This window comes from Melanostigma gelatinosum (genome assembly GCF_949748355.1).
Source record: "Melanostigma gelatinosum genome assembly, chromosome: 10".
NCBI classification, from domain to species: Eukaryota; Metazoa; Chordata; class Actinopteri; order Perciformes; family Zoarcidae; genus Melanostigma; species Melanostigma gelatinosum.
Genome location: NC_136643.1, coordinates 23,421,240 through 23,444,707, shown reverse-complemented (window position 1 = coordinate 23,444,707; position 23,468 = coordinate 23,421,240). Strand labels below are relative to the sequence as shown.

The 23,468-nt window shown below is 43.2% G+C and overlaps 1 protein-coding gene across 1 annotated transcript in view; it reads right to left on the bottom strand.

Annotated features, from left to right (window-relative positions):
* kcnh3 (potassium voltage-gated channel, subfamily H (eag-related), member 3) overlaps positions 1-23,468 on the bottom strand; it is a gene marked incomplete at its 3' end in the record, with an annotated part of 87,397 nt that overhangs the window by 12,112 nt on the left and 51,817 nt on the right. Inside the window, exons 2-8 of the mRNA XM_079277311.1 lie at positions 17,538-17,771; positions 13,931-14,065; positions 10,578-10,717; positions 8,969-9,227; positions 7,344-7,501; positions 6,643-6,844; positions 2,352-2,726 (exon numbers count right to left, since the gene is read on the bottom strand). Of these exons, the coding sequence (XP_079133437.1) occupies positions 2,352-2,726; positions 6,643-6,844; positions 7,344-7,501; positions 8,969-9,227; positions 10,578-10,717; positions 13,931-14,065; positions 17,538-17,771 (1,503 nt within the window). The remainder of the gene's footprint in view (positions 1-2,351; positions 2,727-6,642; positions 6,845-7,343; positions 7,502-8,968; positions 9,228-10,577; positions 10,718-13,930; positions 14,066-17,537; positions 17,772-23,468) is intronic.

The following is a 23,468-nucleotide window of genomic DNA, read 5'->3' as shown; positions in this document are numbered from 1 at the left end:
CTAATTTCCAAACACAGCCGAGTACTGCAGCTTTTAGCAACTATAATAGCAGGAAATAGCACATTTGTTGGAAACCATGGATGAATACATATCTGATGCTCTACCAAGACAGCGTACCTGACGCTGAATCAAATCAGCTGGGATGAAAAAAATAATATTATAAATTCCAGCACAGTATTGGCCTTGTAACACTAACATTTAACAGGGTTTTAATTAGCACCTTTCAAAAGGAAAATAGCAGATTTTATTATTATATCAACCAGGAAATGCCGAGCACGGACAGAAGTCATTGTGATTTGTTTCCCAAACCACCCAAAGTGCACCGGGGCCATCCTCACACATCAGTGTGTCCTCAGACTATAAATCTTGGCATTTCTCTCACCAAGCAACCTCAATTCTTCTTTTATTGCTTTGCTCCAGAACATTCGGCTCATTAGAAATAAGGCAGGAGTTTTAAAACTCCGTCCACAAACATGTTGAATCGGAGCATTTTCAGGACAGTGAAGAGGATCAGTAAATACACTGTGCTGAAGTATTTAAGGAACTGCTTTTCGGTGATTAGAGGCACTCGTTGACATTTCACAAGGCGTCGCTCAAATGGCTCAGCTGACGAATAACACGTTATTTAGTTTGTACTTTATTGAGCAGCACTGTGGAAAAGTTAAGTGCCGTCTCCTTCATCACATGGGAGAGCAAACTCAAAGGAGAGATGGTGCACGAGTCATTTTAACAGATTGGAACATGTGTTTGTCATGTTACTGTTGGTGATATTTAAAGATAGAAAATAAGGGATTTATAAGGCTTTTGTGTTTTTACAATGAATAGTCTGTCAGTTCTGCAGCTTCAAATGTAGTAAGTAGAAAAATGCAATTTTCCAATTTTTTTCCAATGAATCTTGGATGAACAGAAGCTCTGTGTATTTTCAAATTCAAGAATTGAATTCCTTTTCAAGATTTAGAGTCTGTGCGTCTGAAGGTGTTGATGTTGATGTTTATTGCTTCTGTCCCTTCTGGATGTTGTCAACAAAAAACTGTATTAGCTGATTTTCAAAGCTGCATAATGCTCTTGGTCTGTTTTGTTAATGGCAAAGAGCGTTCGCTATTTACTATTAACTGTTAGTGACGGACAATCAATCTGTAGCAAATCGATTTTGATACATCCTGGTCACAAATAAACAAGCACACAGCCGAACATGTAATGAAACCCCTCAATCAAGAAACGAGGGACTAATGAGACACTGAATGGACGGTTTTGCATACAAGAGTGCGTGTCGGTACATCTATTGTACAAACTGTGCTCGGCTGCGTGTTGATGTCTCACTGGTTCCAGACAATGGGCTGAGTGAGTACTGAAGAGGAGAAGAAGAAGAGCTTCACGCCACGAGAGGAAACACTGACATGCACACAAAGTAGGGACGCACCGATATCGGGCCGGTACCGACTATCGCTGACAATGGGGCCGATCGATTCAATTCAATGTTCGTGATGCATCCTGACTGAAAGCACGACAAACTGGCATGGGATGTGCACGGCTCAGGACAGGAGTGCTCTGCAGCGGATAGTTAAAACCACCCAGACATCATTGGTACCCGAGCATCAGATATTGGTGACGAGGTGCCTGCGAAGAGCCCAAAGGATATTAAAAGACAAAACCCACCCAGAGACCTGCTCACCCTGCTGCCGTCTTTTCTTTTTGTTATCCAGCTAAATTAGACAACAACTTACATGTCACTGCACAACCCTCTAGTACAAGGGAAAAAATAACAGTGTAACCTTGTATGTACTATAAATTATATTATTTATCAACACAATGCTTGGTGCTCAAACATAGTCTGTGTTGAATGTTTAATGTGAAGACGTCAGCCATGGAATCTCCACAGATCATATTTTTTGCTGCACAATGCTGCAAAATGCAGCACAGGAATGCACTCCTGTTTTTGTTTGTCTTGTTTTTCTCGTGTTGCAAACACGAGAACTGCATGTTGTCGTGCTTTACCTGTGTTGCATGATGTCAATAAATGATCCTTGAGTATATAATATTATTTTAATTCCTGTTTAACCTTTGATCTATTTGTTGCTGCATGAAAAAGGTTTATGTGTAGGATTTATTATTTTACTAATAAATATCAATGAGTAAATTTATATCCGTGAGTTAGTAAAGCAATGTGTGATAAGCCGAACACATAAAAGGATGATCCGAGTCTCTTCCGGACAGTGAGGCATACAGCTTATTAACGAAACATATCGGTACTCGGTATCTACCGATACCCAAAGCCCTGGTATCGGTATTGGGACTGAAAAAGTCGGATGTGTGCATCCCTAAAAAGTGGAAGTAAAACACAGGTTTCTCACCTCCTATGAGCATGGTGCAGATGGAGAAGATCTTCTCTGAGTCCGTGTTGGCTGACACGTTTCCAAATCCCACACTGGTGAGACTGCTCAGAGCAAAGTAGAGCGATGTCACATAGCTGCTACGCATCGAGGGGCCGCCGCCCAGCACCCCAAAACTCCCGCCACCGGCGTCCGTCCCCGCCACGGCCTCGCCGCCGGACACGTTTCCATAATATTGGCTGGAGTTCCAGGAGCCCTGCCCTCCGACCTCTGACCCCGACACGTTCCACTGGCTGCTGTTGGCCGGGAAGCTGCCGACTGTGACGGGGACAGACGTCGTCAGGGTGGGCAGGAAGTAGGGGGTCCCCAGACGCTTGGCCAGCTCATGGAGCCAACCTATGAGAGAGAAGTGAAATGGAAAAAAAACTTTATTTTACGACAAATAGGTCCAAGAGTTCAGCACTGACAGTTACCTGAGATAAATGAAATAGTTTTATACTATAACAAGCACAAAACTAGACCTTCTTCATCTCCAACTGTACACAAAAGTCCTGCTGAAGCTCCATTACAGCTGAATATTTGCTGAACTGTCCTCTCAGTGATAGGCAGTAACAGATACATTAACTCAAGTACGGTTCTTAAGTACCATTTAGAAGCACTTTTTTATGGGACTTTATTCTGCTGCTCTACGATATCTCAGGGAGAAATATGATACATTTGACTTCACTTAATATATTTAACAGCTACTTTTGATTTGACATTTAAAACGTACGACAAACCTATAAGGTATGATGCATACTTATATATTAAAGGTCCTGTATCGCCACAAAGGCGTTTTGTGGCTGATTAGAGCTGCTCATGTTGGAGGTAGACAAAGATTTAACAAGAATAATAATGCTGTAATGTGTCACAGGAGAGAATAACTTGCGTGCCCATTATATCATCTTGTGCGCACTCGATTTCTCAGAATCTTTTAGGACCTTTGGGGCCGTTCGGCATAATTAATACTTGTACCTTTGATAGTTTAGATGCATTTTGCAGGTACTACGTATGTACTTTTACTCAAGTAGAATACTGACTGGCTGACTTTTTATTCGTAACATTATTTTAATGTTGTTGTATTGCTGTGTTTACTTAATAACATGATCTGAGTGGTTATTCCAGCCTTGTAGGCATCTACAGTTCTGTGGTGAGGGTCCGGTTCTGCTCGTCTGTATTGCCAATTTAGAGAACCCAGACATTAAGTTCCCTGGAACACGTCCATCTGCACAAATAATATGTATCTGGCACAAACAATACATGGTTTTTGTTTCATATTGTGAACAAAAGGGATTCAAGTTAACTTTTTTTTAAACAAATATCGACATAACAATTCAGCTGCAGAGGCAACAAAGAAGAAAAAAGACGGCCAAGGAAGGAATAACAAAGGCAGAAAGTAAGAAGAGAGGAAGGATGAATTATTGAAGAACAGTGTTCGTGAGCGGAGGACTGGTGAAAGCCATCTGAGCCGCTGACCGCAGAATCAAAACAGAAAGACAGCAAGAGATGGAATATGAATAATACAATATGGATGCACCCATTCGTTGATCTCCGGCATCACACACTTCTACAGACCGGCAGCGTTGACCTTGTGTGTGTGTGTGTGTGTTCTCAGATAGTGAGACCAGCCTGCCAGCATAAATAAGCAGAAGTGACAATCGAGCAGTGAGCAGAGTCCCAGTGACGCAGCTAAACCAACAACATCAGAGGGTTTAACACCCGAGTAGTTTCCTAATTACTTTGTCATTAGCACACAACTTCACCTCCACCTTCCTGAGGAAATGTGGACCTGCGAAGCCGTTATATTGCAATCAGGCATGTCCGTGCCTGGAGATCAGAATATATTAAAAATATAAAACTACAAAGAATTTATTTGATCTTGTACATAACGGAACGTGAAGGGCAGTACTGATGTTACAGAAAGGGCCAAGCGATAACAGAGTGTGCCGGTCTGGAGACAGACGTTGAAGTGAAGGAAAGGTTTTCTCTGATGTGATGGAGTAAACTCATCATGCTCAGCCTTCATCTGCTCCCTTTAGTGGCAGTTCATAACAGAGCCATTGTGAATATTTGAATAAACAAACTAATAAAATGGCGAAGTGCAACCGGGAACTTTCTATTCATTTATTTTTGGTGGAAACTGTTGACAGTGTTTCTCTGCCTCTGTCCGAGGTGCTGACTTCTCGTCGAGAGCTGACTGGACTCAGTGTGAGCCGTCTGTGGTCCTGAACTCCTGCCTCACACTCTGTCTAAGGCGGCTGTCAGGAAGCTAATGTTATGTCATATTAGCTATGATGTACCTTCCGGTTTTATACATAAGAGGCATGGTTTGCAGTGAGACTGAAGTCAATGGGACAAATGCGTCTCTCAACTAAACTTTGCCAACTGTCCGGTTATCGACCCATCTTGCAAATTCGTAGTTAGCTACGGCTCACAGTTATACCTGCAAATAGTCACTACATCACCAAGCTTCTTTCTGCACCGATATTAAGAGAACAGGTGTGACATGGCACGTTGACTTTCTGACATCCCAGTGCCATAAATACTCACTTGAGAACTAAATGTGTATTAATCCACAGATGAAAATAGTCCAAAACAAATGCGCTATTTACGGCATGATCTCCTTTCCTTTCATAAGTGTTCCCTAAGCTAAAGGAGATAAGAAAGGAAGCATTAAGGCATCTTTCCTCAGCATTTAGAGAATTCGACCAGCTATTATCACGGCTGATAATTAATACTTTTAGGTCATTTCTCTCAGTTAGGAACCTTCCTGAGCAAAAAAAAGACGATTGGATGCAGCCACCGTCTCTCCATGGTTTGTTTTGACAACAAGGAACGGACAGTATAACGACAGATGCAGTTCCTCTGGGGGGTGCGAGATGTATTATTTTTCTTTCTTCGAATGTGTTGTTTTCAAAATGAAGATGTAAAAAATGAAAGTGACAGCAGTGGTAGTCGGCGCCTGCTTGCCCCTCTGAGGCCGACAAAGCTGTTGTTAAAATTTGGATTTTCTGGCTCTCAAAAACTTGCAAGACGAATAGTAAATCCAAAGATCCCTTTAGAAACCTGCAGTACGCATGACAACATGTAATATATCCACTCCATGTCCAATTCTTTATCCTTTTCTTTCTGTCCAGCTCAGTAGACTGCGTCTTGTGCGATGTCTTCAGCTCCATGAGGGACTGCGACGGCGGCCATGGCTCCACTGCCCCTCAATTACCGATATCAGACCTTCACTGTGAATCTCAGTTAGTGTCACAGAAAGGTCACACTGGTCTTTGCTGTCCCCTGGATTCCCCGTCTGTCTGAATAGTAAATCGAGGGAACGCGGACATTGACTGCTGTGTTTCTGTCATTATGTGGTTCGCTGAAAGGATACTGATAGGTGGTTTGGGACAAATCAATGTGAGCGAGAGGGAGAGATGGAGGGATGGAGGGAGAGCGGGACAGCGAGGGAGAGAAAACAAGGGGAAGTAAACATCTCGTTATGTGTCCCTGAGTCGAGTCCACAGCTTAGAAAACACTCTCATTGTGGTTCATTTGATTCAACGTCGTGTCGATGCTTCGGTAGAATAAAATAAAAGCCTCTTGTTGATCTTCGCCCCTTTAGCTCCTTTGGAAACTGCTTTTGCATAAGTGCTGCTGCTGCACCTTTGTTGCTGATGCAAAATGACTGACATCACTCTGCTGAGGAGTTTAAGTGTCCTCTTAGATCTGTCTGCCGAGCAGGACGAGGCAGTGAATGTGCAAATGGTTTAAGATGAACGAGACAAGACTTTTTATGACGGAATCTACGCTTCTCATCACACTAAAACCACCGAGAGACGGGCTGCAATAAGACAAGATCTCATTTAATCTGCATTCGGGAACATTAAAACTGTTTTCCTGGCGATGGAGTTTACAGTATAATTGAGAAGAGTGATGCAGCATCCAATCTTAGATTTGCTCAATTTGCCCAAATGAAATTCTGGTTTCTGGCTCTGGCAGGATATTTACAGTACAGGCACAGTGACAATTCAAAACTTGAACACTAAAAGCTCTCGACTCAGAGAAAATATAAACTGAGGACACTAAATAAAAAGCTGAGGAGTGCAGTTTACTGTAAATAAGTAGCTTCACTCAAATATGTTTTAACTACTCTTTATAATGTTGCCGATTTTCTTCATGCATGCATCTTATTTCCTGTGAAACCACCAGTAGAGTAAATGTACCTCACAGCGATACTTAAGTGAATGTACTTCCCTGTGTGTGGGTGAAAATCGTGGGTACTGACCAATATCCCAGGAGCCAGGACTGTCGATCTCCTTGCGACCTATGAAGTACCAGACGCAGGCCATCCAGTGGGCCAGCAGGGCGAACATGGACATCAGCAGAGTGAGAACCACAGCGCTGTACTGGGAGTATCGCTCCAGCTTCTGCAGCAGCCGCAGCAGCCGCAGCAGCCGAACGGTCTTCAACAAGTGGACCCCAAAGTACTGCACAGACAGACACAGACCACATCGGTTCACACACACTCAGCCTGCAGTGTTTCTTACGTATAAAAGGCACCGTTCTTTATTTCATTCCTTTCATCATGTGCTGTTAGTACTTTGTGCAGTGGAGGTGCGGTTTTGTTTCGGATTCTGAGCATGGAAACGGAAATGAATGAGACCTGCAGTGTGTGCACTGACACCAGATTGGCTCGGTCCCTTTTGTTTGTCTGCTCAGCATCAGTTTGGATGAAATGTTGATCTAATAAATTCACCAGGAAGCCAACGGCATTATGCATTCATTTCCCTTTTTTTCCTCCTAATTTGGCATGTTGCCATGGGGGGGTTAGCGTGGATAATGAATGCAGGAGACAGAGTGTGTGTCCACATTCAAGTGCTTTTCTTCCCTACAAAAAAAACAAAAGGTGAATTAATTAAGAGGCTTGATTTGTCACACACCTTGCTGATGTAAACACACACACACACACACAGAGAGGAGACTCACCACGCTGATGTTGAAAGCATACAGCAGGTCAAAGGGCAGGGCGGCAATGAGATCGACAAAGAGCCAGGTGGTGACGTAGTGAACGCAGATGGAGCGGGCGTCGTACACGACCTGACCCGACGTGCTCACAAAAGTGGTTCGAAAGTTGAGCAGTATGTCTGCAGAGGACGACAAGCACAGCAGAAGCTGACAGCAGGAAGTGCCACCGGGACAGTGACAAACCACTGACGCATGAGGATGAATGACGTACAGTACAGAGCGACGGCGACTCGGCGAATCACACGGAAGACGACAACAGAGAAAAACAGACATCAGCAATGCTTACGTACTTAAAGAACGATACTGGAGGATCAGCATGTTTTAGCAGACTGACTAGAAACAAAAGCTCAAAGAGAATAAAGAGCCAAAAACAGCTACAAAAACAAAAGTCACACTGAAAGCTTTTATTTAGTTGGGCCCAAGAAAATCAAGTTGATATACTCCATCAGTAATTATTTTCACAGGTCAGTTTATAGATTCATTTGTTTCATTTCTTAAATCTATGATGATCTATGATGCCTTTCAAAAGAGGAACCGCTGGACACAAGACGTGTCCTACTTCACACACGCGTGTGCTGAACTTGTTCAAGCTGAATATTGGACCGAGATTAGTTTCCAAACTGTTGTTATCGTGTTGAGCTGAGATTCAAGGTGACCAGAGACAGACTTTGTCTTTCCCCAAGTGAAACACATTGCTAGTGTCAAACTGTCCATCACTCTGCAAAATGAAGTCACGGAAGAAGGAAAATATAGATTTGTGAGTGGAAGGGGACTTTTCAACTTGTTGGAGACATCCTGTGAGTTATTCGGAAACAATTTGTTGCTTTTACTTCTTTAGGTTTGAAAGTTGTAAAGTATTTAAAAAAAAGAAAATGCAATTTGTCATGGTTTTGTCATGTTTGAGCCCTTTTATGACTCCTATTAAGACCCTTTAGGGTGTAGTTAATTCTTAAAATGCATCTTATGAACAGAAATAATCAGAAGCCCGATGTCACATTTCAGTCCGCTACAGTCGTCTGAGCGAATGAGTGACAAACAGGCTGGCCTGTTAGTGCTAACAAACAGGATATCCTTTCACTGCGGGTGGCTCGTATCGTTTCATCGCAGAAGTTCATTGATGCAGGGCTCGTCTTCTCTTCTCCATTAAGGCAAATTGTCCCTTGAAGAGCCCTCGTACAACTCTCCCACGGTCAGATGGACAGCGGTGGGGACAACGAGGCCTGATGTTTTCCAGGAAATGGGTTCGCAATGAGACTTCATGATCTGTTGTGAATGGCTCACATCCTTTCACTGCTGTGAATGCATCATTAAAAACTCCCAACTAAACTTTCATCATGACAGATGAGCCCCTTAGAGACAGGCTGCTTCATCGGCTTCTCTTCTGGGGCGATTGATAAATCGATGAACAAATGGACGATCTTTTCAATTATTAAAGTGTTGTTCATTACCGAAGCGAACACTGGCGTTTGATTAAAGAACGAGCTTATCGAACGAGTGTTAATCAGTGCTCAGGTGCGCGTCTCATTTGCCGTGAAATGACTTCACATCGCGGCAGACGTTTTCACGGACGCACGACGTTCTCTCACCTAAAATGAACAGGATCTCCACGAGGATGTCGCTGACGCTGGGCGGGCTTCGCGGGGCGGCGCTGCTCCCTTCGTCCCGCCCTGCCACCACCGTGAAGCACACGTTGTAGGGCACGGTGACGGCCACGTAGAAGGTCGCCAGCAGAATCAGCCAATCCCAGCCGGCCTTGAAGGTCCCGTAGTGGAGCAGGATGAAGCGAGACTTCTGGATGGCTGCTACCTTGTACTCCGGGATGGGAGGCTTCTCCCCGAACATGTTCTGGATCGGACGACAGGGAGAGAGAGAGATGTTAACACCGCATTATGTTTCCACCATTAGCTCGCTCAGCATTATTGTTGGCACTGTTAGCGCTGTTAGCACCTTTAGCTTCAAGCATCGTTAACTGCTGACTGTGTGAAAGCAATGGATATGCTCTGAATTCCGTACCGAGCACCTTTAAGTGTGATATATTCAATCTTGGAAAATGATGTTAGATATTGTGTTTTCTCAAAGAGACATTAAGAAGAAAACTGGGAACACGCTTTACGCTTGCAGTATTTTCACTGGTATATTATACAGTACATCTGTATGTTATAAAAGGACTGTATTGTTTTAATCTCATTTTCAGATAGATTTCGTGTCCTGATTAATCATGTTGTTGTGTTTCCTGCATGAGGACCCTGCTTACTGTAAACAAAGCTTATTAATACAGCGAAGAAAGAAATACGGAGGAAACGCAACTGAAATGCTCATTAAAGAAAGTTTGAAAGGTTAAACTGGATACATGTATTATTAATAATCAATATACAACATAAAAAACAGCTAAATTCCATGTAAAAGCAAATAAAAACCAAAAATAACGATACCTAAAAATACCTAAAAATACATAATCCCTCAATAAGTGGGCGTCAAACTTGCAGAATGGAAACTGCAAAGGTCTGTTTGTTTTTTATCACTGACATCAGCGAAATGCAGCTCTTTTACCCCAAAGTCAAACAGAAGTGAGCTCGCTCCAGATGCCCTTCCATCTATCTGGGTGAAAAGATTCTTTGTTGTTGAACAACCTGTAGGGGTTTTTAGGGGCTTGTACTATGTGTATCCTTACCTCTGCGACTTGAATGTAATCATTCGTGAAAAATTCTCAAAAGTAAGAAATTACGTGAGAGGCAGGCCGGGGCTAGTTTGGCATGCAATACATCTCACGGCAATCAAATATCTTGAGACTATAATGAAACTGTGTAGTTGCTGAGCACAAAGTCAGTCGGGGAATAGATTAAAACCTTTTTCCATCCATCAGTGGAGACCACAGACTGTGTTTACAGATGGACGACGTGTCTCCGCCTCCTCCCAAAGAGAGCTGGACACAGCGCCGGAGACAGCGCCGGAGACGGTGCCACGTTCATTCCTATGAAAGTTGCTCAGTGGTGCTTTCAGCAAAAAAAAAGTTTGACTTCAGAGGAAAGAATTTAGATAAAATGATCCGGATCTGCCACCAATCTTCCTCATCATGGGGCCCATTGATCAAGCGCACGAGCGTTCCCTTGAAGCCCGCCTCCTAGCCTCGTTCTCACAACAGAGGAGCGGTCATGTCGTCCATCTTTACATCCAGTCTATGCAGGAGACACTTACATTGTTGAGCTTCAGTTTGCTCTTGTCTTGTTTCTGCAGGTGTCCCGACAGGTGATAGAGAACGGCTCTGCTGCGCCGCCGGTTGGTGCTGAAGCCCGGAGGGCGGGTTACCTGATGCACCTTAAGACCCGTCTCCTCATCTGTAAAAAGAGATGGGAACATGTTGAACCGCGATCCAATTCACAACACCAGGTGAGAATTCGGCTCGAGCTCTGTGTCGATTGAAACACTCTTGAGATCGTCAGAGAAAACATCACCTGCACCTTCTCGCCTCGTGAAAGTCAGCTCATACCATGATGCCGTCTCAGTGATAGCTCTTAACTCCTCTGTGCCGGCTCTATACTCTGATGTACACATGCTGCCGTTTGTGTCAATATTTGATGCGATATCGACCTGCTGTCTGCCTCTGCGGCTCTTTATCAACTAAACAAGGTGTTCTTTAGGTAAAATTCAATGCTGGGCTGAGGTCCAGATCTGTGTTTACAGATCAGAATCAATAATGATCTCCAACACCTCCTTTTCATGGCATCCTTTTTGGTCACTTATTGAATAACGGAAGATAAGATCAGCTGAGGTAAAGAAGGAAAGGGACACAAAGAAGGACAGCAGGTAGATTCAGGGAGTTATTTTCTGTTACGCTATCGTCAAGGCGGAAAATCTTCTCATGCGCTCTCCATTTCCTCTTATGATCGTCCCTCTGTCTGTCTACAATATGATGCCATGCTTGGCAACCCTTGTAACCAAATCATTTCCATATTCAGCCAGTAAATTTGATTTGCTCCTCGTGTCTAGGGTGGATTTTAAACAGCTCAGATGGTGCAGCACAGAGAAAGTAACCACTGTTGCTGGGACTCGTTCTGTCTCTTTGTATGGACTGTGAAAGTTGTCGGTTATTCACAAGACCATTCCTACGAAGAGACATGTGGGATAAACACGGTGCGTATTGTCTTTTGCGAGAAAACTATGTACAACGTGGTGGCAAAGATAACAGCTTGTCTGCTGAACTACATTAAAGCAGAATGTTACGACTACTTTTCAATGTGGCTAGATTCAAGGCCAGTGGAGGCTGATTGCATAACTTCAACAATTGGGAGAGATTCCGGGTTGAATTTGCTAGCAGGTGTATTCACAGGGAAACTGTACGCCTTCAGTGATGATAAAATACAATAAAGTCTTAAGAAAAGTCCCCCAAATCCAGCTTTTGTGCCTGTATTATCAAATAAACAACCCAGTCGCTACAGAAAATGTTGAAATTGTGCATTTCTGCAAACCACGGCATCCGTTGAATGTCATTGTTTCTGAACCAAAAATAAGTTAGAAGTCAGATGGTGGCCGTGGGTGCCGTGGTTTTGCCCTCTGCGGTGGCATTCAGGTAATTAAAACATGTGAAAGGCTCTCCCAGCCAGTGTTTGGTTTTCTTCCATCGTAAATGCACCCCGCGTCGTTTCCCGTCCCTCTCATTCACCTTTCCATCTCACCGACTGATTTTACGCTTTAGAAAATACACATGGTGCTGCACTAAGTGCCAGAAGTGAGCCGTTCATCCAGCCAGCAATTTCCCACTAAGAAGCAGAGAAGCAGGTAAGTGGGATTGTTTGTGTCACTTGGTAAATGTCAAAGCCTTCACTTCACCCCCATTTCCCAGTTGTTGGTCACCTTTTTCCCCTCTTTCATTTCCCACATCAAGAGGTGGTTCAAGTTATGAGAATGGTTATCGTCGTGTGTCAGTGATGAATCAGAAATAAAAGCCATTTAAATCCTCCTTTGTCTCTCTCTCTCTCGCTCTGCTTTCCTTTCAGTCTGTTTTGCCGTTTGTCCTCTGTCCCCTGTGGTGTGTACAGCACTCCAAATCTGGTAGCTTCAATTTAAAATGTAATAACTCATGCGGTCTGTAAAACACAGCCAGAGTATATGAACGCAGCCTTCAATCATTTCGGCTGTGAGATATTCAGCCAAATGAGCGAGCCTGTGTAAGTTGGGGGAAATTGCTTAAGTGATTTCAAGCAGGTGCTCTTTCCCACCAGGAAGCACTACAGCCAGCCGCTCTGAAAGCCAATCAAAAACACGAAAACTTTAAACACTCCACTTCATCTTAAGAGTTTTGATGACTCTGCTTCTCTCACTGTCTCTCTACATTCAACTTCAAAACTCTGTGCGGTGAATTCAGCTGGAAACAGGATTTGGAAGTTTAAAAGTAGGATTTTTAATTACTGTAACAGCCGTGCATTCAATGTTTGCAGTAAAACGTCTGCAGGCTTACACAATACTGAATGCAGAGTTTTGCAACACAGCAATTCAAGACTTCTAAAATCTGCTCTTTCAGCTTTGCATGCTGGGATTTCTCACTGTGTTTTCACAGGAGTACAAAGGAACAAGCAGCTTGAAACAGCCCGAGCATCTCCGGGCAAGAACCGATGGAGGGTCAATCAATAATGTGCAGTTGGACACTTATTCCCCGATCTACACAGCCTGTGTTGATCTGTGACACCAGCCGATTCCCTCTGTTGGACCCGTCACAGTAAACTCTTTACTGGGGTGTAAACATGTCGTCTCGTCTTCACAAAAGATGTCAGTGGAGTTTGTATGTTCCTCTAATGACCTCACAAATACCGCCTGGTAATTTCATTTGTGATCAAGTATCTGCATTATCACAAGCTGTGTGCCGTCGCCAACGGAATGTTTGCGCTTCACCGTGTGCATTTTATTAGAGGCAGTCATGAATATTCGTGGATTATTCAAATTGGCAGACACACTTATCTAATCAGGGTGAGATTTACACTGATGAAAATTGTTAATTGATGCTGGATTGTTGTTGTTTGCTTGAAATTACAATAACTGCGGTGGCACTCAATAGCTGCAAGGCAAACCGTTCTGCATGACGTCGCCGTCTCCAGGGGGGGGGGGGGGGGGGGGTAATTAAAATGATCTTGAAACGATGCGCAATGACTTAACACTGAAGATTGTGAGGAAACCTGCTGTCAGCTATTGTGAGGCATGGAAACCACTCCAGCTGCCAAAATGTAACATATTGAAAATATAGAGAGCATCTCCAACCACATTCAGTTTGAAGATTATTTGAATTTGTTGCTTCAAAAACATTCTGAACTCGAGAGCGTGACGGCTCTTTCTTGACTTTGGGAACTTCGGCAAAATATTCTGCACTCAAGGTTTATTTACTGCACTAGCATTCAACTGCATGGCATGGTCTTCTGCACAAAGAGAGCCGGCTCAGTCGTCATCAAAAGGGAAACCATGTGACGACAAAGACGGTGGTCATCAGGAGACAAGACTCTGAGATGCAGTTGAAAGCTCACTACCAGAACTGAAGGCGGGTGTTATTCATGTAAACTCACCCGTGTCAGGTCCGTGCTCAGGATCCTGGTCCTTCTTCTTGTCAGTGATGTCTTTGTGGGACACCAGGTACAGAACCACCTCACCCTTTTCATTCTTAATGGGCACGATGTCCAGAAGACACCAGAACTGTGCTCCTGGAGAGAGAGAGAGCGAGAGCAAGAGCGAGAGAGAGCACAAATGTACATTAAATTATGATAGACTACCTGCAATAACAATTATTTATACATTAAAACACCCACCTGGATGATCAGTTGTTTTTGTACGGTTCATTTTAAAGCCAGGGGCCGACAATGCTGAAAACTAGTAACAGTAATTTAGATTTAACTGAGAAACCCAGCTCAGCATCGACAACTCTTAAATGATTTGCTGATTGCAGTCCTGAGATACCGAGATTTTGTCAGAGCATTGAGTTTGTTGATTGCCGTCTGTATGTAAAGAGGATTTAAACATTAAAAACATATGAATGAAATACATCAGCACATATGTTCTGAGTCCTTCACTTAACATGTCTGATGTCACTGTGAGACGAGATGGAAGAAGAACTCAGATGTGGTAAAATGTGACAACACCTCTGTTACAAATCCTGCATTTTAAAGAGAAGTACACCAAAAGTAAAAGTAATTATTGTGCAGAATAGCTCATTTCAAGAATATTACGTAATGTATTTCCGGATTCTAAAAATTGATGCATTCATGTGTTCATTACTTTAATATTGCATCTGCTGAAGGTGGAGCTCATTAGAACTACTTTATATGCTGCTGGGTAGCCTGGGATCAATAAAGTATCAACTTAAATAATACAGCACGAGTTATTGTACTGATTATTATTTTGCGTGATTAATCAAAATCTGTAAAGTAACAGGGGACTGAAGTTATCAAATAAATCGTGCAACCACTTGTTGCACATTGACAGTTATTAACCTTGAATCCTTGAATTCGCTGCGTGTTGGACACTGAAAGAAACGTAAGGACGTGTCACTCGGCATCCCTCTCAACATCCCACGGTTTGGACATCCGTCATGAGGAGAAATGATTGGACTTGGCCAGTTCACACTCCACGTGTGACCATACGTTGATTACATTCAGGGGAACCATGCGCCTGCAGCTACAATGAGACACGAGTCCACAGAGGCCTGGATGAAATGCTTTTTTTCCCTGTTCCATTCTACACCCTCAGAATTCACTGGAGCTCCCACGTGTGGAGAGGGAGATTGCAGGAAGTACAGATTCACCTTAAGTCCGTGCCTCAACTGATTAGAATACCTCAGACAACACGCACACCTTGGATCTTCTGCCTTGCAAAGGGAGCTTTTGGGCTACATTTGCTACCAGCGCAGCACATCGTTATCATTTAAGCCATCTGTCTTTGTCCAGCAGATATCCAGAGTCTGAATGGAATCAGTGTTGGTGTTTTAAAGGCAGTTGTGTCCCATTAGTTGGTAAAAAGATATGATACTAAATGATTGTGTTCGTCACAGGTTTGTTTAGTTATTGGACTTTAAAGAGTAATTTAACAGCAGGCTCAAACCAGCGTCTTACTGCCCTCTCTGGCATTCACTCAAGTTCTTAAGTACAATTTTGAGGTACTTGTACCTTACTTGAGCTTTGCCATTTTGCCCAACTACATTTATTTTGTCAGCTTTAGCTACAAATTGATACGTTGCAGAGATTACGAATAAAGAATATGAATAAACGAACAAATGATGTATGTATTTGAAACGGATTAAGCAGGACTTTTGCATGTAACAGAGTATTATTTTAACATTGTAGTATTGCTACTTTTGCTTAAGTGAAGGATGAGAGTGCTTCTTCCACCACCGGCTGAAAGTTTCAAGCCCGTTTCACCTTCAATCACATCCAGCGTCACTGATGACAATGAAATATGTGGGTAGAAATGCACCTTGCTGCACCTGTAACCACACCAACAGTGACTGAACCAGAGCACCAAGTTAAACCACTGAAGGTTAAACTACTCTTCAAGCTTCACAGACTTGGATCCACATTCACTATGGCCAGCTGATGGTATCAAACAGTGTGGCTTATTGTTATTAAATCGTTTTTGGACAACAGAGGGCTCTATGGCACAGAGGAACAAGATATATCTGACTTTGATAAACGCACACAATCCTTCTTGTCTTTGTCGATCGATTGCTGGTTTGGGCCTTTTCATGGGATTTGTTGACATTAGAAAAAAAGACGCAGAAAATCGCCAGCCTTGTCCTTTGAATAAGGTCATCAAACGAGATGAGTAACCCCCTGCTGGCTGCTGCATGAATGCATGAAATCAGGCTAAAACAAGCTGCGCAGGTTTTCCATTACGCACCTCTAATCTCTGACTCGTGTCCTCATGGGCTGCATGTGGCACACTGCATACTGTTTCCCTCCAGGGGATCAGGCGAGTAAATAATGCATCAAAACGAGCGAGACGACCGCCTCAATAAAAACATTTGTCCCCGTTTGACTTTAACGAGACGGTAAACAAGAGCGGTACTGAAACAGCATGTGCTGTCCTCTGTTCTGCCTCTGCAGGACACAAAGATACAGAATGAAAGGCTTTCTTTAACGCATATTGATTCATTCATCATGGTATTATTGCAGCACAGCATTATTACTGTGAAAAGGTTAGAACAGGGATTTAGTGAAGCTAATTTGTGATGCGCTTGTCATTCATTAGCTAGCAGCACCATCATTGGGTCTTTATGTTTCTGTACATTTTTTAATCTGTAATTTTATTAACGTTTATCGGCACTCTCTCCATCATTCGTTTATCATAAATCGTGTTGATATGAATAGATTATGAGAATGTGCTCCGTGGATAAAATGCAATTTTGAAATCGTGCCCCGGGCTTTGATCTGACAGAGGGAACTGGATATGTATGTGCTTCTTTCTTTCCCTTGCTCCCCTGGGGAACCGCTTCAATGCTAATGTGAGCTCATGGGGAGATGATGAAGAGCATGAAACACTTCTAATTGGTCTTTTGTGTGCTTTATAACCCCGTGTTGGTCTTTGTTAGAGGCTTGTATCTCAGAGGAGCAGATGTGTCCACGTCTCTCCTTTTTATTATTGATTAATAAATGAACAGTCTGCTGATGCTCTTCTTTCACAAGACTTTTCATTTTTCTGTCTTTCTCCTTTTTAAAATCCCTCCCCGGCTGACTGCTGGAGCATTGGAGCGGATTATTTGGTGGTGAAACACGCGCAGCAACCATTTCAAAAGCTCCTTTGACATATAATACATGCATGACTCTGTGATTCACACATTCATTCCCTCAGTCCACTTACACATATGGAGTCTGGCATAGCATTCCATCGCCCGCATAACTATGTTCATCCTCAGGATTACGTAAAGTCATACATGATTTTATGGACCGGTGTTACTTTTCCCCCTTTATTTATCAGAGAAATTTGGGATTTGGACTTTCTCTGATGCCTTTGTTAACAATGCATTGAAGACATACTCACGATGCCTTATTATCTGCTCATAGCACTGTATAACTGTAGTTATATATAACTATATATGCTTTCAGCTGACGTGATATAGAGCACTAATGGACAGAGTTGAAGATCACGTGGACCACAGGCACAGTTTGCTTCCCGCCGTCTCACCTTCCTTCTTGTAGAACACCAACTCGGTCTTGAACTCCTTCCGCTCATCCAGGGCTCCTTGGATCTGCGCCGTCAGCTGGTCGCTCGTTTCCGCGCCGTACAGGAAGTGGCAAGCGCAGCTCTTCTGCATGAGCTCGGCGCGGGCGTAACCGGTGAGCTCGCAGAAGCCGTCGGAGCAGTAGACGATGGGGTAGAGCGACTGCACCTGGGCGTTTCCCAGGACAAAGTTGCTGTCTGCAAAGAGAGACGAGAGGAAGGAGGAGTGTGATCAACACGGTTGTGAAAGGCGAACCACTGAAATAGTTGAATTCACTTGAGGCTTCGGCTACGTAACACCTGATGTGTGACTTGTGCCGGACCTCTAAAAGCGGACATTCAGCACGACATCCGATATGTTTTAGATCACACATGCATCTGTAAATACTGTTTTTATCTGTTATTTCTATTTCTAGTCAAAGGTTCTTGGATTTTCATTGGGAATTCTTTTTTACCAAGACTAGTCCCGTCAGGTGTACACGTCAGGCGGGAAAACAGCAGACCAAAAACCATCCAATCTTAATCTTTAAACACTCAAAGTAGGACTCGCACACCATATTTGTATTCTGCACTCCGCAGCGTGTGTTTCTATCAAAATGCTCAAAGGTGAAAACCGGCGTGTTCATCTGTTTACTTCCGTCTGTGTGTGTGTGTGTGTGTGTGTGTGTGTGTGTGTGTGTGTGTGTGTGTGCACTGCGTGGAACATTTTGCCAGTGCTTAATGGCCCCGGGCATGTAGATGGGCGAACTCTCTAAAATGGACTATTTATTATTTTGTGCTCAGGAGTTCTCGTTGATCCATCAATTCTGAAGGCCTTCGAGACCCCCGTATTGAATATTTTATGGCCTAACGCTGGTGTGTGAGGTGTGTGTGTGTGTGTGTGTGTGTGTGTGCGCCTGCGTTGCCTCAGAGTTCATTTGAGAGACAGCTCAACATGTTGTGGCGAGGGACTTATCGAATCAGAGAGAAAGGAACATGAGGAGGAGAGGATGCTTGTTTTCTTGGACTTGGACTGTTGTTGACTGGGGGTTGAAATTTTCTAAATATTCCATGAACAGACCAAAATGAATCAGAATCAATATGGTCTGACTTTTCTGTGGCTCATATTTACAAATGGAGCCAGGTGAATGTATCACCGACAACACCGGGTAAACTTTGTTTTGACACTTTGCTGTTCTTTATATTGCCGTTTGCTTATTTCCCAAAACTAAAATGTAGTGTGGGTGCAAACTTTCCCAGCTTTTTTACGGCTAACGATGCATTTGTGACAGTTTTAAGGTAAAAGTTGAGCTTGTTGTGTCTAACACTGAGTCAAAACAACCATACTTTACAGGAATATAAAAAACAACACCGGGTCACATCCCAGTTTCTTGGATTTGATCGTTTTCTACTCGTGGGTGCTCGGTCAAGTTTGACTTTTAGTGTCGTTTCACATTCTAAAAAGTCTCCGAAATGTCCTAAAAGAAACTGGATGCTGTAGTTTTAAACAAGCAACAGTGCATTTGTTGGCGACTGCAGCTGCAGATTAATGCGCATATTGGCTACACAGGTATTGTTGACAATATGAAAACAATGTATGTATACAGCGCATGGATTTTATTCGTGTTACAGACCAAACGGGAGGATTCAGTTAAATCAGAAGAAAAACAATAGTCACACATCTTTATAGCACTTTGGCAGAAACTGATGGCATGCACAACGCAGTCTAACTCATTATCAGTCATTATCAGTTCTGTTTAGTCGTCCCAGTCTTAGCTCCTGTTGCCAGGAAACAGTTCTCATGTACATCTTCCCCAAATGACTGCCCTGATCCATGTCTCTGTCTCTACCTTACTGCCACTGCACATCTCTCTTTCTCCCTCTCTCATTTGTTAAGCAGAAGTTCAGCTCCATCGTCTTTGATTGCTCTTGTCGGTTCCTGCTCAGACTTGCTCGGCTGCCTTCTTCCCGCCTCAATTAAAAATACAGAGTTGGTTTTAATGAATGTCTCGCTGTCTGTCTTCTGCAGTTATGTCGCTTTTCTGTGAGGTGAAATGGGGCCGTCTGCGACTCAAATTACAAATGAGAGGGGCTGGACCCGACCTTCTGTGCAAGAATAGCTTCTGTGAGTTAGCGCTGCAGGATTAGGGTCTCAACGACAGCACAATAGCTTTTTTCAGTACTTAGATCACAATTATTTGTCATGATTATTCATTGATGTGAAGGACAAAATAATTTGATTGTACTTTCACATTTAAATGAACAGAACACTGCTTTCACTTTGTGCTACATTCCTGTTAATATACTTGGTTTTGCATCAACAATAAGACTTAAAATAAGGTTCTGATTCACCTATACACGGTGCATTTAATATACAGCGCATCACTCTTCTACTCTGGACTTCAGGAAAGTGTTTTCACAGGCTGCCGCTGCAGGGCGGGTGTGCATCGGCATGACAGCTCCCCAAAAGTGAAGCCAGAACATCCCGATCGGCCAATCGTGGCCGGCTGGTATTTCTGGAAGCGCTTGATTCGGTATGCGGCAGACTTTTCTACGAGTGATTAAACTTACATTAAATTTACATTGCGGTCAATCGTGTTCATATAATTGCGGGAAGCCAAAATTGTGATCACGATTAATATTAATTGTGCAGCCCTACTCTGTGTATTATACTCATTGTACTTCTGCCCCTGGATGACAGATTGATGAACTACCTGATGAACACTTATGTAACCACCGACTAATTGCGCCTTTGTTTCGTTTTAGCTCAAATGTGTCACTTCTGCAACTGAATTAAAAAATTCTCTGCTTGATGCATGACGCGTCAGACATTTAGGAAGTGTGGCAATTATTCATGTGGCAAAGACATCCCTGCACCCAGAGTGCTGTCTGCACAGCACCTGGACAAATGCAATGCAAAATATGCTGCCAAAGCAACAGACACCTGATCCATTAGTTGATTTTTAAATCGGCCACCAGCTTTCTCACTGTTGGTTTGTGAGATCTTCATTCCTTTCTTCCGTTGGCTATTGACTCCGATTGATTTGGGTTCAATAAGTCAGAACTGGAGTGGCTTGTAAGGAGGATCAAAGGGAGGTCAGAGAGGACAGTCAAGCGTCGGAAATACACAAAAGGTTTAGTACGTTTGCTGCCATTGATTTTTGTCTCCTTAGCAACTACAGGAGCCTGAGCTAATGGCAGTGCATCGAGATCACTGGTGACTCACTCGTACCGCCATACTGGGCACGTCGTAACTAAATCTGATTTGGCTTAAAGCGCATGGAGCTAAAAATCACTGAATGTCGTCAATAAGCAAAAATATCAAAGGTCACCGAGTAGTTTACTATGTTTTGTATCTTTATGTATTTTGTATGTTTATATGTTTTGCATAAAGAAAGCATGTATGCGGTACTGAAGTATTAAACAAAGAGTAATGCATTGAACAACGTATGAAAGGATATGCCGTAGGATAAATCACACATTTGAAAACTTAGAAAACATTTTTTTCAAATTTGTAGTGTAATAAAATAAATGTCTGTAGGCCTATCTGTGCTCGTGCAATTTCACAATATATTGTGCACTGCAACATAATAGTTACATGTACCTTTAAAATGCCGCCTGAAGCACCACCTAACCCAGACAAATGACAAAGCTACAGCCATGACTGCACATTAATGTGTGCTTCCAAGTCTCCAATCTCATCACTTTGTCAGAGTGATCCACGTCTGACAGGCACAGTCTGAACAAAATCATAATCACGTTGGAGCATGTCCCCGGTGAGGCCTATTGTCCAGCACAGAGTGACAGTCACCTGTGGAAATGCCTGCTGTATGGCTCCATGTACCATGGCCATGTCCACAACAAGTGTTTGTCCTTCGTACAATACGTCTTTGTCAATAAATGCAGGAAAAATCAATGAATTCCCCAGCAACGCAAACTACCATAACGTCCCTCTGAAGTTCTTGCATGCCACATATTCTTCAGCTGAGATGCTGTCCTGATATATTTTGAAGTTCTTTCTATTGACTTGTTTTGAATCGGAGAAGATGAATTTGTCTTACAGAAAGAAAAAGAAAGAACACTGAGGACTCCCTTTTGGAGACAAGGAAGGTCAGTTTGGGTTAAGATAAGGGTTATGATTAGGCTGACAGAGGTTAGGGTTCGGTCTCTAGTGAAAGAATCTAAGTCAATGCAATGTCCCCAAAAGTCTTGACTGTGTGTGTGTGTGTGTGTGTGTGATGGGATTAAAAGTCCACCCTTAAGCAAGAGTTTAACCATGCAGCTCTTCTCGGATGTGTACTCACTCACTACCACATAATAAACTGCCCTCTGGTACTCACACACACACACACACACACACACGTTTGTTATGAAGTGCTTTGAGAAACTGGCCCTCCACTCAGCACCCACACACCTTGTAAATAACAACAATTACACCGCTGACACTAGGTTGGCACACTCTCTCTCGGAAGCAGTTTGGGCTCGAGTACAAATGTTTTTTCCTCCCCAACTGAAAGTCAGGACGAGCACATGCACCACATGACTCCCCTAAAACAAGTGCACCCCAGGGCCCTGTGTTCAGCATCCTCTTGTTGGCCCTGCACACAGACAACTGCAACCGATCTGGAGAGAACTCAAACGCTAGGATTCCAGAAGACAACACACGACCATCAGGTGGCCGGCAAACATCAGAGGGGCATCAAGAACTTTTAGAGCATCAAGAACAATCCATTGCTCAACATCAGAGTGAGGAACTGATGAGTCTAGATGGAGAAGTAGTGCAGTAGTAAATAGACGATGTGTAAAATCAGTGATAAGTTAAAAACCCATTATCTTCCTCTTCTCTGGGGCCGGGTCGTGGGCGCTGAAAGCTCAGCAGGGTATTCCAGACGTCCCTCTCCAAGGAATGTTTTCCAGCTCTTCCTGGGGGACCCCGAGGCGTTCCCAGGCCTGACGAGATACATAATCCCTCCAGCGTGTTCTGTGTCATGGCCTCAGATTTGGAGGTACCGACTCTGATCCAAACTGCTTCAAACTCTACTGCAAACCGCCCCAGTGCGTCCTGAAGGTCCGGGTCTGAAGGAGCCAACAAAACCACATCATCTGCAAAGAGCAGAGATGCAATTCTGATGTCCTCCATTAACTGCAGGTTGGTGACAGGATGGTAACCCCCCACACCCTTACTTTCCTCCAATATATATTATAAAGCAAGATGGACAGGTCTACCTCACAAGCTGGGTTGGCATGCGCAAGGTAGACAATCAAACGGGCCTGATCAGAAGCAAAACCTGACCATCATTGATACTTTTCTACATGGTACAGTAGTATTGGTGAGATGTAGTTGCTGCAGAGCCCACATAATAATGAAGCCTCAGCCACAACCTGTTAACCCTGAGGCCAAATGTGCTCCAGTACCAGCAGACTGCAGAACAGCTTTGAACCTTTTCTTCCTCACACCACCATGAATAAAATACAGATTTCAGATTCCCAGCGTCACAATAATGTCTCAGAGGCAGGACCGATGAGCTGCATGTTTGGAGGCTTTTCTCTGAATGAAGCACTTCTTTCAAACTTTAAAATGTGGACTCGTTCAGAGGACTAATACATGTCTGTTCAGACAGACGGTATGAGAACAACATCAAACATCAAAGCATGTAAGTTCTTGCAGAAACCCAAAATACAAGTATGAACCTGAAATTATTATTGAGCATTATACGTCTCCTTAAGGGCAAATAATTTGAGGGAACAAATAATTCATGCGTGCGCAAAAATAAATACAAAATGAATTAATATGCAAGGCACAAATGACCAAATCAAGGAAATGTGTTATCTGAAAAGCTAGAGGTCTGCAGAGGGAAAGAAAATAAGAGAATTGTACCGATTGTAAAGTCCCTCGAGACTAATTAGTGATTTCAG